The 15653-nt window shown below is 44.0% G+C and overlaps 1 protein-coding gene across 4 annotated transcripts in view; it reads right to left on the bottom strand.

Annotated features, from left to right (window-relative positions):
- ELMO1 (engulfment and cell motility 1) overlaps window positions 1-15653 on the bottom strand; it is a 305776-nt gene that overhangs the window by 212335 nt on the left and 77788 nt on the right. For all 4 annotated transcript variants that reach the window (XM_088653940.1, XM_035129257.3, XM_035129258.3 and 1 more), the window contains 2 exons: window positions 13581-13621; window positions 10875-10947 (listed from right to left, as the gene is read on the bottom strand). In XM_088653940.1, the coding sequence (XP_088510066.1) occupies window positions 10875-10947; window positions 13581-13621 (114 nt within the window). The remainder of the gene's footprint in view (window positions 1-10874; window positions 10948-13580; window positions 13622-15653) is intronic.

Here is a 15653-nt window from a genome sequence, read left to right as displayed (position 1 = left end):
CAGAAGTACAGATTTTCTTTGGGGGGGGGGGAGAATCCAAAAAGGGTGGGTGACCCAAATAGGTTAATGAAGACTGAGTTGTCACAGAATGCAGGGGAAGGGAACTACAGAAACCTGGGGCATGGGAATATGAAGAGGAACAGAATGGGCCTCATTGACTGGCTGGAACCCTGAACAGGAGCACTCCATAGTGCAAGATTTTGTTGCATTATTGGCCAATTGTTTGCTTGAATATATCTCGTATTGAGTGCCTATGTAAGGACTATTCTCATAGCCAGTGGTAAGAACTGCCACGAGGCAACTGACAAGCAGTAACATAACATTGGTGTAGTCAGTTTTCTGCAGTTTTGTTCTGCATTCACACGGGTAACAATAAAAATCTACTGTGTCTGAGGTTCACAGCTGCCAATCTTTGGGACACTCCTGTGTTTTAATGACAAAGTTATTTTGTAGCTTAACTTACTATGCTTTACAATAGCGGTGAATGAAAGGAGAGGAGGTTGAAAGGCAAGAAGAATGAAGGGGAGTTACTTTTTACTTACGATCTGGATTCTTTTAAAGGTAAACAATTACACCGAGAAGATAAAAATTACAATAGCAATTCAACCAAAGAAAATGTTGAAACACTGCCCTCAGAGGAAGAAGACTATATGGCCTCCTATTCAACTCCAAACAACTAACTATAAAGCTGCGTATAAATTCACTGCACCGCATGAATCGATAAACACTATTACAATTCACTTGAACCAGCTTGTGGTATTTATATTATGAAATTATCGTCGATTGTGTCTTAATACAGGAGCTAACAACAGGAGCCAAGGCAGACTGAAGTAGGCTGTAAGTAAAAAAGAAATGTTGAAATGAACTGCAGCGAACACTGAAGGTGACTATTGATTCCTATGCTCCATCCCGTTCATCAACCTGAACCTTGATTTGAAAGCACTGGACCAAAGTCTCCCGCACTTGTAAGCTTCATTTATCTTTAACAAACAGAGTCCTTTTTAAATGGAGCGTTGATGGACAGTAGCAACTAACAGAGAATGAGATGTGAACCAGGAAGGACTTGGTTTAGGCCTCACCTGTCACAAACACCATTAGGTGACCATAGATAATCTACTCTCAGCTTCTCTCAATGGGCTTGATTACTAAAATGACCTCTGGCCCAGCATGCACATTAATACTAAACCAAGATTTTAAGCTTGCACATTCTCCCATTCCAGCACAACTGTGAAGAGATGAGAAGGTCCGACTTCTGTTTTTAGTTTAACTACATTTTAATGTTACAATCCAGCCCTAGGCTATGAATACAAGCCAGCTTCATAATCCATAATTTGGAATTGCCTTGTTTCCACTAAGCATGGGTAAGACCAACTGTCGTTTGTCTATGTTCAGGTGTCACAAGAAAGTATGGTTAGTCTGAAATGGAAATGGTGGAGTAGAGGAGAGAAGGTGTACATGAGGCATGCAGGTCCAAATATCACTGCGGCTCATTCTCATCATGCTAAACCATGTGAATTCAACCAGGGTAATATGGTTTAAACACACTAAAGCAGGAGTAACCATTATGGTGCCCTCCAGAAGTTGCGGAAATACAAGCTAGGGACTGTCTGAACGCTTAAAGTCTTCTCCTGTTGGGGACCAGGGTTTCAGAGGGAGCAGCTACTTCCTGATGAACCATATATCCTAGCTTGATCACTGAGATAATCTGTAGGAGCATTGCTGGTTGTCCCCAGAGCTGGTGAGGCTCATTTAACATCAACACAAATCCAAGCCATTAGAGCCATTGAGCCCTGTGGAATGTTCTTCCAATAGGGATTTAGTAGGCGTCTTCCTACTGGAAGGTCGGCAGTTCGAATCCCCGGGACAGAGTAAGTCCCCGTTACTCGGTCCCTGCTCCTGCCCACCTAGCAGTTCAAAAGCACGTTAAAGTGCAAGTAGATAAATAGGTACCACTCCGGCGGGAAGGTAAACGGTGTTTCCATCTGCTGCTCTGGTTTGCCAGAAGCGGCTTAGTCATGCTGGCCACATGACCCGGAAAAACTGGCTGCGGACAAACACTGGCTCCCTCAGCCTATAGAGTGAGATGAGTGCACAACCCCAGAGTCGTCTGTGACTGGACCTAACAGTCAGGGGTCCCTTTACCTTTAGGCATCTTCTTTAAATGTTTAAAAGTTTGCTGTTTTTTCCATTGCTGCTAGGCTTATAAAGATAATTATGATAAACATTTTCTATAATAGTTGGTGGTCTGTGGTGTGTGTGTGTAAAACTGTTGTAAACCACTTTAACATTTCATCATAAAACTAGTATCATGAAGCCCGTTAAATTAACGGGTGCTAGAATTAATTAGTGGGGTTCCCCCCCCCCCCCGGTGACTCACCCACTGCCACCACCTCAGCCCCTCACTCAGTCCCTTCCCTGCCCCAGCCAGCTGCCTCCTCAGCTTCCTCTCTCCCTCCCCATTTCCCACCCTCTTTTTTCTACTCCTCTTCTCTCTCTCTCTCTCTCTCCCCCCCCCCTCGTTGGTCCCAGTTGCAGCAGCACTTCCACCACCACCCCAAAAAATCCACAAACACTTCCAGGGACTAATTCCCCCTTCCCCCACGGGTGCGCCCGCCCGCCTGCTCTCCTGCTTTCGCCCCTCAGTAACGGCTAAACGATCCTTCAGCCCAGCAGCCGCATCACTCGCGGCTCTCGCGCTCTCTCTTTATCCACACCCACCTACCCTCCCTTTCCCTTTCGCCGGCACACGCCTGGCTCCTCTACTTCCCCTCTAACAGAGAAGAAACCAGGAGGAAAGAGAGAGATCCTTCCGTATTGCAGCAGGCAAGGGGAAGCCGCGCACTGGTTGTTTTTTTTTTTTTTGTATGGTTGTGTATATGCAAGCATGTAATCTCTCTCACGGTCCTGGTTTATCCCGTCCGAAGTCTCTGCACTCCAAGTCCCAACGGCTGTCCGTGGGGCACATGCGCAGTAGCGCAATCCCACGGACACAGAGACTGGACGCAGAGACATTTGCATATTATTATATAGGATTGCAGTATGCAAGTATTTTGTGAAAACAAACAAACAAGCCCCATCACCCCTTGACCATTGGGCCAGGCTGGCTGGGGCTGATGGGATTCAACCATCAGCTGGAGGGCACCATGTTGACTACCTCTGCTCAAAAGAGCTGCAAAAATGCTACGTACTATTACTACCACCACCACAGGGATATCAGGTATCAGCCTGCAATGGCATAGTTTGTGGTTCACCTCTAACCAGAGCCATCACAAGAAAAACTCTGAAGATGCCACGGGTAGACAGGAGTTTATGAAGTACTTCTTATGTATCCCACTGGAATGCATCCATAAACATCTGCTTTGTAATGCAGCAGGCCAGACAAAACCTAAGTGGAAATCTCTGCTCTCCAATTAAAAATCCAATTTTGTTTCTGCATTCCCAAACTATTACTTAAGCGCCTGCAAGGAAACAGTGCACAATTAAACCAAAGGGATATTCTACATTAACCTGAATGAAACCGTGTTCAACATGTCAGCTAATTTCAGTGGATACACAGAGCTGTTCTGTGACTACTTAATACCAGTGATAACAAGAACGTTTGGTTAAGTTGTGGACTGTATAAATAAATCTGCTTCATACTGACCACAGTATTCAAAAATACTGTATTCTAATAAACAAGTTAACTTTTCATTTTCAAAGCTTTAAAACATCTTGGGATTGATAGGTTAGATTCCTGGCAACTTGGTATGTAAGATTCACCATGTTTGCAATTGTTCTGTTCAACCCTGGTTGAAAACAGCAAACAAACCCATATGCTAAATTTAAATGTATTGATCAATAAATTGCCCATTCTCCTTCCCCTCCAGCACCCCACATACGCCCCTCCTAGAAACAATTAAATGTCAGCGACCTCCTTCCTCGGAGATTTTTAAGCAGAGGTTGGATGGCCATCTGTCGTGGATGCTTTTGCCGAGATTCCTGCATTGAAGGAGGTTGGACTTCCTTACATTAATTTATCTTGAAATTCAAGCTGTAGTTTATTTTGCTGCTGTGCCTTTTGTATATACATGACAGGGTATATAATTTTTCCTATATGCAAAAATGACCTTCCATTCCATTAGCATATACTGAAAAGGCAGGTCAGGTATAAAATCAGAGCACCTCTTTTAATATTTGCTGACTGAAGTGAAGAATAGAAGCAACAGAAATACTAGTTCATTGTTGTTTATTTATTTGTGCAACCTCCCTGCTTTTATAAGGCAAGAGTTTTCCTAGCAATTACAGTGGTACCTCTACTTACGAATAACTCTACTTACGAATGTTTCTACTCACAAATGGAGCTACGTCCGCCATCTTGGATGCGGTTTAGATAGGATTTTTTCTACTTATGAATTTTTAGATAGGGTTGCTTCCACTTACAATTTTTTTCTCCCAATGCATTCCTATGGGATTCAACTTACACATTTTTTCTACTTACGAATGTGCGTTCGGAACGCATTAAATTCGTAAGTAGAGGTACCACTGTACAGGATTTATTCACAAGAAACCATAACTTTTTGCACAGAACAATTTAACTACTGCAGCTAGGGCTCAAAAAAGAAAAAGGAGGTTGATCAACACTGAATCTGGAGGGGAAACCAGGTGGCCACAGTTTCATTTATCCACACAAACACAGAGAAGAGAAGACAAACCAACAGAAGACAAGACTCCTCGTTGTTCTCTAGTGACATCATAGGTATAGATGCAGATTGAAACAAAGGGGAATGAAGAAGAAAATACATTGGGGGCTGGGAGGATGGTGACATCATCAAAATGGTGCTCTTGTTCCTATCGTTGAGTGTTTCAGTTAGACCAGGGGTAGGCAACCAAAGGCTGGGGGCCGGATGCGGCCCAATCGCCTTCTCAATCCGGCCCATGGATGGTCCAGGAATCAGTGTGTTTTTACATGAGTAGAATGTCTTCTTTTATTGAAAATGCATCTCTGGGGTATTTGTGGGGCATAATAATAATAATTATTTATTATTTATACCCCGCCCATCTGGCTGGGTTTCCCCAGCCAATCTGGGCGGCTTCCAACCAAATATTAAAAACAGTACAGCATCAAACATTAAAAACTTCCCTAAACAGGGCCGCCTTCAGTTGTCTTCTTCTGTTGTCTTCTAGGAATTCGTTCATTCCCCCCCCCCAAAAAAAAACCACATATAGTACAGCCTACCACATGGTCTGAGGGACGGTGGACCGGCCCACAGCTGGAAAAGGTTGCTGGCCCCCAAGTTAGACAATACAAAAGTGCTTGAATCTTGGCTCAGAAGTTCAAACATTGATTTAGTATATGTAGCAATGGCTGCAACCAAACAGGGCTAAAGGAAAGCACACTTTGGCTTCTGCCATCAGCCAGGAAATTTAGCGCCACTGGAAGGCTATACCTTTTGCCTCCTAGGAAGAACATAATGGCACGATATGGGCACCCTGACAGATAAGCAGCAATCCTTCCAAAGCTTGTTTTAGTCTTCCCTCATTCCTTTTGTGTCCATTAGATCAGCCTTTCTCAACTTCGGGTCCCCTGCTGTTGTTGGACTACAAATCCCATCGTCTCTGACCACTGGTCCTGCTAGCTAGGAATGATGGGAGTTGTAGTCCAACAACGTCTGAGGACCTGAGGCTGAGAAAAGCTGCATTAGATTGTGATTGTGTGGTCTGGAGCTGCTTATTATTATTATTATTATTATTATTATTATTATTATTATTAAATTCTATACCAACCACTTCATATTTTAATGAAAAAATCTCAACATGGTTTACAACTCATTAAAACAATAGAGAACATATTCAAGCTTCAAGGAAAATATTTCAGATTCTCCTCTAAGTGACATTTTGCGTTCCCCATATTTATTTAAGTAGCAAAAGTATCTTTAGAATTCGGAATAAATAGTCTATTTCTGGATTAAGGAAAATTGCAGGGCCATCTCTAGGCCTGGGCGGCGCAATGCGCCAGGGCACCTGGCCACCAGGGACGCTGCTGCGCCACCCGACAGCTCCTCATGCGACGCTATTAAATTTGTTGCCGCCCAGCAGCCACCAAGACCGGCGCCACCGCTCCGCGGGTTCCGGGGAAACCTGGTGGACCGGCCGGGGAGCCGCTGCCTCCCCCAGCAATCATGCCAGGCCGGAGCCGAGGGCGCCCAGCCATTGACCGGGCGGAGCTCCGAGGCCTGGGTTAGCCCGGCCTGCGGAGCACTGGTGCTCCGGAGGGGAAGAAGGAGAGCCCCGGCCTCGTGGCCGCTGCCACTGCCGTCCCCTCCCTGGACGGGGAGAAGGGGAGAGGGACCCTGTGAGGCGAGGAGCCTCAGTCTTGCCACCCCTGCTGCTGCCACTGCTATTGCCACCTTTTTTATCATTATTATTATTACTACTATTTTTTTTTACTTTATTACTTTCATTTATTTAAAAATAAATAAATGTTTATTAAAAATAAATAAATGCTTGCCGCCCTCCCTCCCTCGTTGCGGCCAGGGTACAGCAGGTGATCCTTCCTGGAGGTGAGTTCAGGCCGGAGGGAAATGGGGGGGGTGCCGGAGGGATTTTTGCACCACGGCGCTGAATACCCTTAAGACGGCCCTGGAAAATTGTTCTGACTAATATGATAGTACAGTGGAACCTCGGTTTATGAACACCTCGGTTTACGAATTTTCGGTTTACGAACGCCGCAGACCCATCTGGAACGGATTAATTCACTTTCCATTACTTTCAATGAGAAAGTTTGCTTCAGTTTATGAACGCTTCAGTTTATGAACAGACCTCCGAAACCAATTGTGTTCATAAACCGAGGTACCACTGTACTACCGGTAGCAACAAATGATCACATAGACCAGGGGTCAGCAAACGTTTTCAGCCACTGTCCCTCAGACCTTGTGGGGGGCCGGACTATACAGTATTTTGGAGGGGGGAAAATAAATGAATTCCTATGCCCCACAAATAACCCAGAGATGCATTTTAAATAAAAGGACACGTTCTACTCATGTAAAAACATGCTGATTCCCGGACCGTCCATGGGACGGATTTAGAAGGCGATTGGGCCACATCCGGCCCCCGGGCCTTAGTTTGGGGGACCCCTGACATAGACACCAAAAAAATCCTTCCAATCAGCACGCACAAAGAATTATAAGCAATGGCCCACAGGTTAAAGTAGTTAAAAAGCACTGAAACATTCCTTTCTGCTACTCTGAGAACATGCTATGCTTGCCGCTCCTCAGAGGCCTGGGAAAGGCAGTCCGAATCCCGGCATGTGAAAGGTCAAAATGCCCACTTGTTGAAGCCATCTATTCACAAGTCTGCAAAGTCCATGAAACAGTCACCATGACCTTTGGTATTTCTCCCCCACTCAACCGGTAAACAGTCAAAACTGTAGCAGTAGACGCGGGCATCTGAGTAATACCAATGGCATTTAATTCTTGCCCATATTTACTTTCTATCTGACTCAAGACAGCCTATAAGCAGAATAAAAACCCTCCTTGCAGCACAAATATACAGTCCCTGTCTGTCTTGAGCGCAGATTAATGGCATTATAAAAATCTGTACTCTTCTAGTGAAAATGCACACATACCCCCAACAGTAGCAGCAACAGAGAGCACATGCCAGATTCTCCCAGAAGGTCTCATTTCCTCCAGGAAGAACACCTGGGGTAGGGTTGGGAGGAAGGAGGCAGCTGGGGCAAAATTTTACTATTTACTGTACAGTGGTACCTCGGTTTATGGACACAATTGGTTCCGGAAGTCTGTTCATAAACTGAAGCGTTCATAAACTGAAGCGATCTTTCCCATTGAAAGTAATGGAAAGTGGTTTAATCTGTTCCAGACGGCCTGCGGAGTACTTAAACTGAAGCGTTCATAAACTGAAGCAAACTTTCCCATTGAAAGTAATGGAAAGTGGATTAATCCGTTCCAGACGGGTCCGCGGAGTACTCAACCTGAAGTGTACTTAACCCAAAGCATGGGTGTAATTGGTTCCGGAAGTCTGTTCATAAACTGAAGCGTTCATAAACTGAAGCGAACTTTCCCATTGGAAGTAATGGAAAGTGAATTAATCCGTTCCAGATGGGTCCGCAGCGTTCGTAAACCGAAAATTCGTAAACCGAGGTGTTCATAAACCGAGGTTCCACTGTACAACTTTTTTGGGGCCTTGTGCTTCCTATTCCACCCCCCAACCACTCAAGAGTGTCATGTGCAAAGCAACTCTCTAGGGGAGTTCACACATCATTCTCGGTTACTAAAACTTCAAGTAACATCCTGCATGATGTGAAAGCCATCACTGATTACATTTTTGTATCAGCTCAAGCATGTGGATCTTTGGCAGAAGCAGTTCACATGACGGGCCGAACTGCACGTCATCAAGTGTTATCACATGCACCATGCATAATTCAGCCAGCAAAATGCGTAAATTCTGACGAGCCAAATAACTTTTCATCTGGAGAGGCCAAGAGATACTTCACAGCTAAAATGCAGCATTTAACACAGGCCTGCCCCAGTGGAAGTGGTTAAATCTTGTGAAAAGGAATTACGTTGAGCGTATTATGTTGCCTCAGCACTATCAGTTACATCTTACACAGTTTCGTTCACATTTCATTCCTGCATATTTTGGCACTAACTAAATTAGCACTTTGGCTCCTGAAACATGAAATGTTTAGTATTAAAATTTGCTAGAATAAGCTCTCTTACCCAGCCAAGCCCAAATGCAGCACCCAGCTTACCACGAAGAACTGCAAATTGTTTGCAGTTTAATTCTTAGGCACTTTCAACTAATACAGTATGACGTATTTCAAAGGGTGAACTTCAGTTTAGCTTGTGCTTCAGAACTCGAGTGGCTGAAAACTGTCAGCTGGAACAATTGATTTACCGTATTTCACAAGCTTTGTGTTGAGAGAAATTGAGGTGCAACACACTTTTGCAATATGTATGATAGCCATGTTCAAATATATAAAAGGATGTCATACAGAGGAGGGAGAAAGGTTGTTTTCTGCTGCTCCAGAAAAGCGGACACGGAGCAATGGATTCAAACTGCAAGAAAGAAGATTCCACCTAAACATTAGGAAGAACTTCCTGACGGTAAGAGCTGTTCGACAGTGGAATTTGCTGCCAAGGAGTGTGGTGGAGTCTTCTTCTTTGGAGGTCTTTAAGCAGAGGCTTGACAGCCATCTGTCAGGAATGCTTTGATGGTGTTTCCTGCTTGGCCGGGGGTTGGACTGGATGGCCCTTGTGGTCTCTTCCAACTCTATGATTCTATGATTCTATGCATTAGGATGACTTGCCTGCTTAGTTTTTGTAATAAAACAAAAACTGCAATGGACTGCTAGTAGCCCACAGCCCAAGAGCAGCATCCAGACTGTGGGGCTTGGCCAAATCTCATGCACCGCTTAGCAAACCTCCTCCCAGCACAAAATGAGAAAACACTCCAAGGCACAATTTAATCCAGTGTTTTGTTTTTGTTTTGTTTTGTTTTGTTTAGAAGGAAAAAACGAGATGCTACTTCTCATATCTTGATAAAAGTGCCATGGGTGCCAGCCCAGGAAAAGCACTGCTTTGATCCAGTCTAAATGCACAGCAAGGCAACAATTAGGGCACCTCTCTCATGGAGATGGCAAGTGTTATGCAAGTCTTGAATCTAATTTCTATTAAGAGACCATTTAGGGGAGAAAAAAAAGGGAAGTGGTGGCAACAACACTTTGTTTACCTAACAACCAGCTATGGGTATGTCTCGTTTGGGCTTCCTGTCTGCTGCTTCTCGACAGTCCTCCGATTAGGAAGAAGTGCCAGCTAAACTATACTTTCTAAAGAGGTTTGGACACGGCAGTCTACAGAGCTAGCAAAGTGGTTTTGGTAGAAATGGATTTAATTTTGCCCTCCTCTGCCCACAGCCTTACAACACAACTGAGCATCACGCAAGGAAACTGCTTGCTTGCATCACTCCAGGGTACAGAGAGGATGTTGCTATGTGCCTGAATGCTCTGCCATGCATAGTTTTATTTCCGGAGAAAAGGATTCTTCCCCTTGCATGCTAATTTTCTGTGTGTGGGGCTTTATTTTTGGTGGGCAAGTCTTTCAACCGGCCACCACTCACCTGGTCTCTTAAGTGGCAGAGTTCAAAAACTGCTGTTTGCACAGATAAATCCTTAAGAAAAGTATTAACATGTCCACAAAAACCCGAGAGTCAACTTTATGGAGCCTTCCTCACCATTTCAGAACCAAAGAGTTGAATTCTTGAAAGCGGACAATGCCACCCTCCACTTCATCACTTGAAATGATTAGTGGTGGAAAAATAACTAAACATGCATTTTAGGAGAGCAGTTTCAAAGTAAATGTTGGCATTATGAAGAAAGGACATTCTTCTAAGCAGGCGGTTTAAAAAAACAAAACAGCCCTTACAATTAATTAATATTTATTCCGAATCAAGTGCTCCAAGTTCAAGATCCTTCTCTAGACCCAGTGACATACCAGCAGCACTGGAAGAGCTGGCACAAAAAACTTTCCACAATTAATTCTGATACAAGTTGCTTTAATAAGAAGCAATCATTGTCAGCATGCGGATAATGCTTACCCAATTAAAATCTTGTCCAGAAAGCCCTCCAATACACCAATTATTTTTCTACCCACAAAAACTGAACTGCTACATTACCAGGAGACAAAGAGTTCAGACCAATAGGATGCGGCACAGTGATCCCATTATAATCAACTTGGGTCTACGTTCTGTAAAAACCAAGGTAATAATGCAATTTTCCTCAACATTAGCTCTGAAACTGAATTGTCAGCATGAAGAGCATTTTTTAAACAAGAAGAAAGAAAAGAAAAGAGCACAAGAGATGTCCAGGGGTATTTTCTTACCTTTTCGGTGATGTAGAAATTGGTGCTATCAGCATGTTGCAGTGCATAATATTCGTGATTTGTAAGAGACCACCTTAAAAGGTACAAACAATTTTATTAGGAAAATGCACACGGATGACAGAAGCCAAGAACAATTTTTAGCTTTTCACTTTTTAGTTACATGTCTGAGTACAGAACACTTAGGTAAATCTAGAACCATAGTGGTGAACCTGCAGTCCATGGGTCTAATCAGGAGCTGTTTGACCGAAAGGCACACCTACCTGCCCTATATCTGACATCATATATGTATCACATCAGGTGTGATCTTTACAGCAGGTAAAGATGCAGCTGAGTCCAAAAAACAGCCCTTCAGCAAAATCCTTTGCAAACCCTGACTACCAGTCTCAAATCTTCCATTCTTGGGCAAGGTGATTGAGCGAGTGGTTGCTGAACAACTCCAGGCACGCCTGGAAGAAGCGGACCATTTGGATCCCTTCCAGTTGGGATTCAGGCCTCATCATGGGACTGAAACTGCCTTGGTCACACTGGTCAAAGATCTCCAGCAGGCTAGGGACAAAGGTGAGAGCTGTTTCCTAGTCCTGCTGGATCTCTCAGCGGCCTTTGACACCATCAACCATAACATCCTTCTGGACCGTCTAGAGGGGTTGGGAGCTAGGGGCACTGTCATGCAGTGGTTCCGCTCCTTCCTCCTGGGCCGTGTTCAGAAAGTGGTGGTGGGGGATGAGTGTTCAGACCCCCGGGCTCTCACTTGTGGGGTGCCTCAGGGTTCTGTCCTCTCCCCCATGCTTTTTAACACCTACATGCGGCCGCTGGCAGAGATCATCAGGGGGTTTGGGCTAGGTGTTCATCAGTATGCAGATGATACCCAGCTCTACCTCTCTTTCAAATCAGAACCAGTGAAGGTGGTGAAGGTCGTGTGTGAGTGTCTGGAGACAGTTGGATGATGGATGGCGGCTAACAGATTGAGGTTGAATCCTGACAATACAGAAGTACTGTTTGTGGGGGACAGGAGGCGGGCTGGTGTGGAGGACTCCCTGGTCCGGAATGGGGTAACTGTGCCCCTGAAGGACCAGGTGCACAGCCTGGGAGTCATTTTGTACTCACACCTGTCCATGGAGAAACAGGTCAATTCTGTGTCCAGGGCAGCTGTCTATCAGCTCCATCTGGTACGCAGGCTGAGACCCTACCTGCCTGCAGACTGTCTAGCAAGAGTGGTGCATGCTCTAGTTATCTCTCGCTTGGACTACTGCAATGCGCTCTACGTGGGGCTACCTTTGAAGGTGACTCGGAAACTAGAACTAATCCAGAATGCGGCAGCTAGACTTGGGGAACTGACTGGGAGTGGCCGCCGAGACCACATAACACAAGTCTTGAAAGACCTACATTGGCTCCCAGTACGTTTCTGAGCACAATTCAAAGTGTTGGTGCTGACCTTTAAAACCCTAAACAGACTCAGTCCAGTATACCTGAAGGAGCATCTCCACCCCCACCGTTCTGCCCAGACACTGAGGTCCAGTGCCGAGGGCCTTCTGGCGGTTCCCTCACTACGAGAAGCCAAGTTACAGGGAACCAGGCAGAGGGCCTTCTCGGTGGTGGCACCCGCCCTGTGGAACGCCCTGCCACCAGATGTCAGAGAGAAAAACAACTACCAGACTTTTAGAAGACATCTGAAGGCAGCCCTGTTTAGGGAAGCTTTTAATGTTTAATAGCTTATTGCATTTTAATCTTCTGTTCTGTTGGAAGCCACCCAGAGTGGCTGGGGAAACTCAGCCAGATGGGCGGGGTATAAATAAATTATTATTATTATTATTATTATTATTATTATTATTATTATTATTATTATTACAACCAGCTAATTGTCAGGGCTTGGCAAAGCACAGTACCTTGCCTGCATATGCAAAAATGGGTCGCCTGATGCCACATGGGCAAAATATATATATGTGATGTCATGTGATTGACAGGTGGGCATGCCCACCCACTGTCAAACCTGGCCTATGGAGAATGGGAGAGAAAGGAACTGGTTTGCCAGCTGGATCCAGTTCCTCATGCCTGATCTAGAGAAGGGTTTAAGGAGCCTATTTAAGGAAAATGTATATTTCTTTTAACCATGCTGGAATAATTTCAGTCAAGTCCCTAAGCAATTATGATTCCCTTGAACTAAAAAAAATAAAAAAATAAAAGACAAATGCAAGATTTATTTATTTTTATTCATGGCAAACTCCATGCAAACACCAAAGTTTGCTTAAGCATACTAGAGAGAGTTATGTGTTTTGTCACAGTTAAAATGTCCAATTACAACTGGGGAGACTTTGGGTGACTTTGGGATAAGAAACTCTCAGCCTAACCCACCTCACAAGGTTGTGTTTAAAGTCGAGGCAACAACTATGTAAGTCACACTGAACCTCTTGGAACAAATATATATATTTGTTCATTACATGTTTGTGTAATGTACACATTTGTACATATAAATGTAATAAATAAAATTGTCTTTCCCTTTGTTCTATCTTCAAAATGGATGAAAGAAAATTGAAGCCCACACCTTAGAGACCAGTACAATGTGTGTGTGTGTGTGTGTGTGTGTGTGTGTGTGTGTGTAAAACAAGGCTCCTAGGAGGTATTTGAATTAACTCGCAAGAGGGAGAAAATATATCTGAGAACTGTTTATTTTGAGAGTTGAAAGAAAGCACAGCAACAAGTAAAACTCACCCATCACAGACTTCCTTTATGATTGCTGACAATGGCTTTTTCTGAGGACAAAAAAGAGGAAAATGCATTGTGTGAGAACATCACAGCATAGCCTTCAGTAGATATTTGCAATACCAAAAGAAAACTTGGGCCTATTTCTCTTTAGTGTGCAAATGTTTGTTGAAAACTTATATATCTATGTAAAACAACCAAAATGGTCTGGAAAATTATTATAAACTCATTAGGTAGCCCCAAAGCAGGGACAGAGAAACTGCAGTTCTTTGGGTATAGGGTGGTATTTAAATTCTAATAATAATAATAATAATAATAATAATAATAATAATAATAATAATAATAATACATTGCCGGATACAATTCTCATCATCCTTGACCATTAAGCATGCTGGCTAAGGCTGATGGGAATTGGAGTCCAACAACACCTGGAAGGGTCCTGGTTCGCCCATCCCTGCCCTACAACAAAACATTATTTCTCAGCAGCCTACCGGCAAAATAAGGAAGAACTGTGTTCTGAATTATTGAGGGAAATGTATTGGAACACTCCTAGTACTTATTTCCATTTCTGATTAATGGCAAATTGCTATTTCATCTGTGGTTAATTTTAACTAGCATTGCTCTGAAACAAGGCAACTTTAAAAGCATGGGTTATCAAGCTGGCTTCCTTCAATAAACCATAGGCATGATGAGCCCCAGCACAGAGTTGAAACACAACATTAAACTATGGTTAGTCAAAATAACCATGGCTTGGAAGTTGGCTCGCTTTAACAAACCACTGTAAAAATGAGCAAGAATTTCTGGAGTATGAATGAAACAACAAGGTCAAATGAAAAATGGAGGTCAAATCTGTGGAATTGTAACATTAATATTAAGGCTACTGATTCAGGGCTGGCTCAGGACATCATGGCTTCCGTAAGAACCATGGAATAGTACCATCACAGCATTCCCACAATGCATGTGTGGCTGATGACACCCTGAATCTGGCTTTCTCAGTAGGGCAAGAAGAGAGTGATCTGAAGGTAGGAGATCTTGCCACCTACCCATTGTCATGGTTAGATCACCTCCTGTTAAGATTTAAGATTTGCTTCTCTGCAAAGGTCTGGAGGGGCTATTAGAATGGTCCACTCTCATCGAGTCTGAAGATTTCAGTTCCAGGTGATTCAGAGCTATGGGCATTGCAGCGTATTGGAAGACTGCTAGAACACAAGAGGAGGAGGACTCTGAAGGTAAACAATTGAACAAAACTGTGCGCTTATTGTCAAGCATACTTTGTGGAAGTGAAGGCAGGAGGAGATACCTCTTGGCCTCCACTGAGTCCAACACACCTTCCTCTAAAGTCCTTGTGCAGGTACAGTTTGGATGCAAACAATGCAGGCAAGCCAAAGAATGGGTAGGCAAACTAAGGCCAGGGGGCCGGATCTGGCCCAATCAACTTCTAAACCCAGCCTGCAGCTGGTCCAGGAACCAATGTGTTTTTACATAAGTACCGTAGAATGTGCCCTTTTATTTAAAATGCATCTCTGGGTTACTTGTGGGGCATAGGAATTCGTTCTCCCCCCCCTTCAAAATACAGTCCAGGCCCCCACAAGGTCTGAGGGGCAGTGGTGAAAAAGTTTGCTGACCCCTGAGCTAAATGCTTCAGTGGGGCTCACTAATCAGTGGCTACAATGAGCCCCCTTTCTCAGCAACAATCACTTACAGTAAGATCCATAAACTATATTGGGAAGAAAAACACTAGGGATGACGACAGTCCACATTCCCCTTTTGCTTTAAAGATTAAGCCCACCCCACTCCACTTACTATGCAAGTGGGGTGGAGGTAGGGTTAAAATAGTCTGGGCTGCTGCTATCACATCTAATTTGGTCTTCAAACAACAGAGCTATGGAGCAAATCTGTTAAAATTACCAAAGGGGGGAGGGGCAGGGACTAATCTGACATACTTGAGATTTCCCCTAATTCTCTGGTCATTGAACCCCTTTTTGGAGAGGCAGAAGTGATGATCATTACAGTAATGTTAAATGTAATTAGGTCCTGGGTATAAAGGGCTTGGTGTTATTTCCTATGCTCATTAGCATCTCC

Source organism: Zootoca vivipara, chromosome 11 (assembly GCF_965207765.1).
Source record: "Zootoca vivipara chromosome 11, rZooViv2.hap1.1, whole genome shotgun sequence".
In the NCBI taxonomy this organism is placed as follows: domain Eukaryota; kingdom Metazoa; phylum Chordata; class Lepidosauria; order Squamata; family Lacertidae; genus Zootoca; species Zootoca vivipara.
This window is presented reverse-complemented; position numbering and strand designations above follow the sequence as displayed.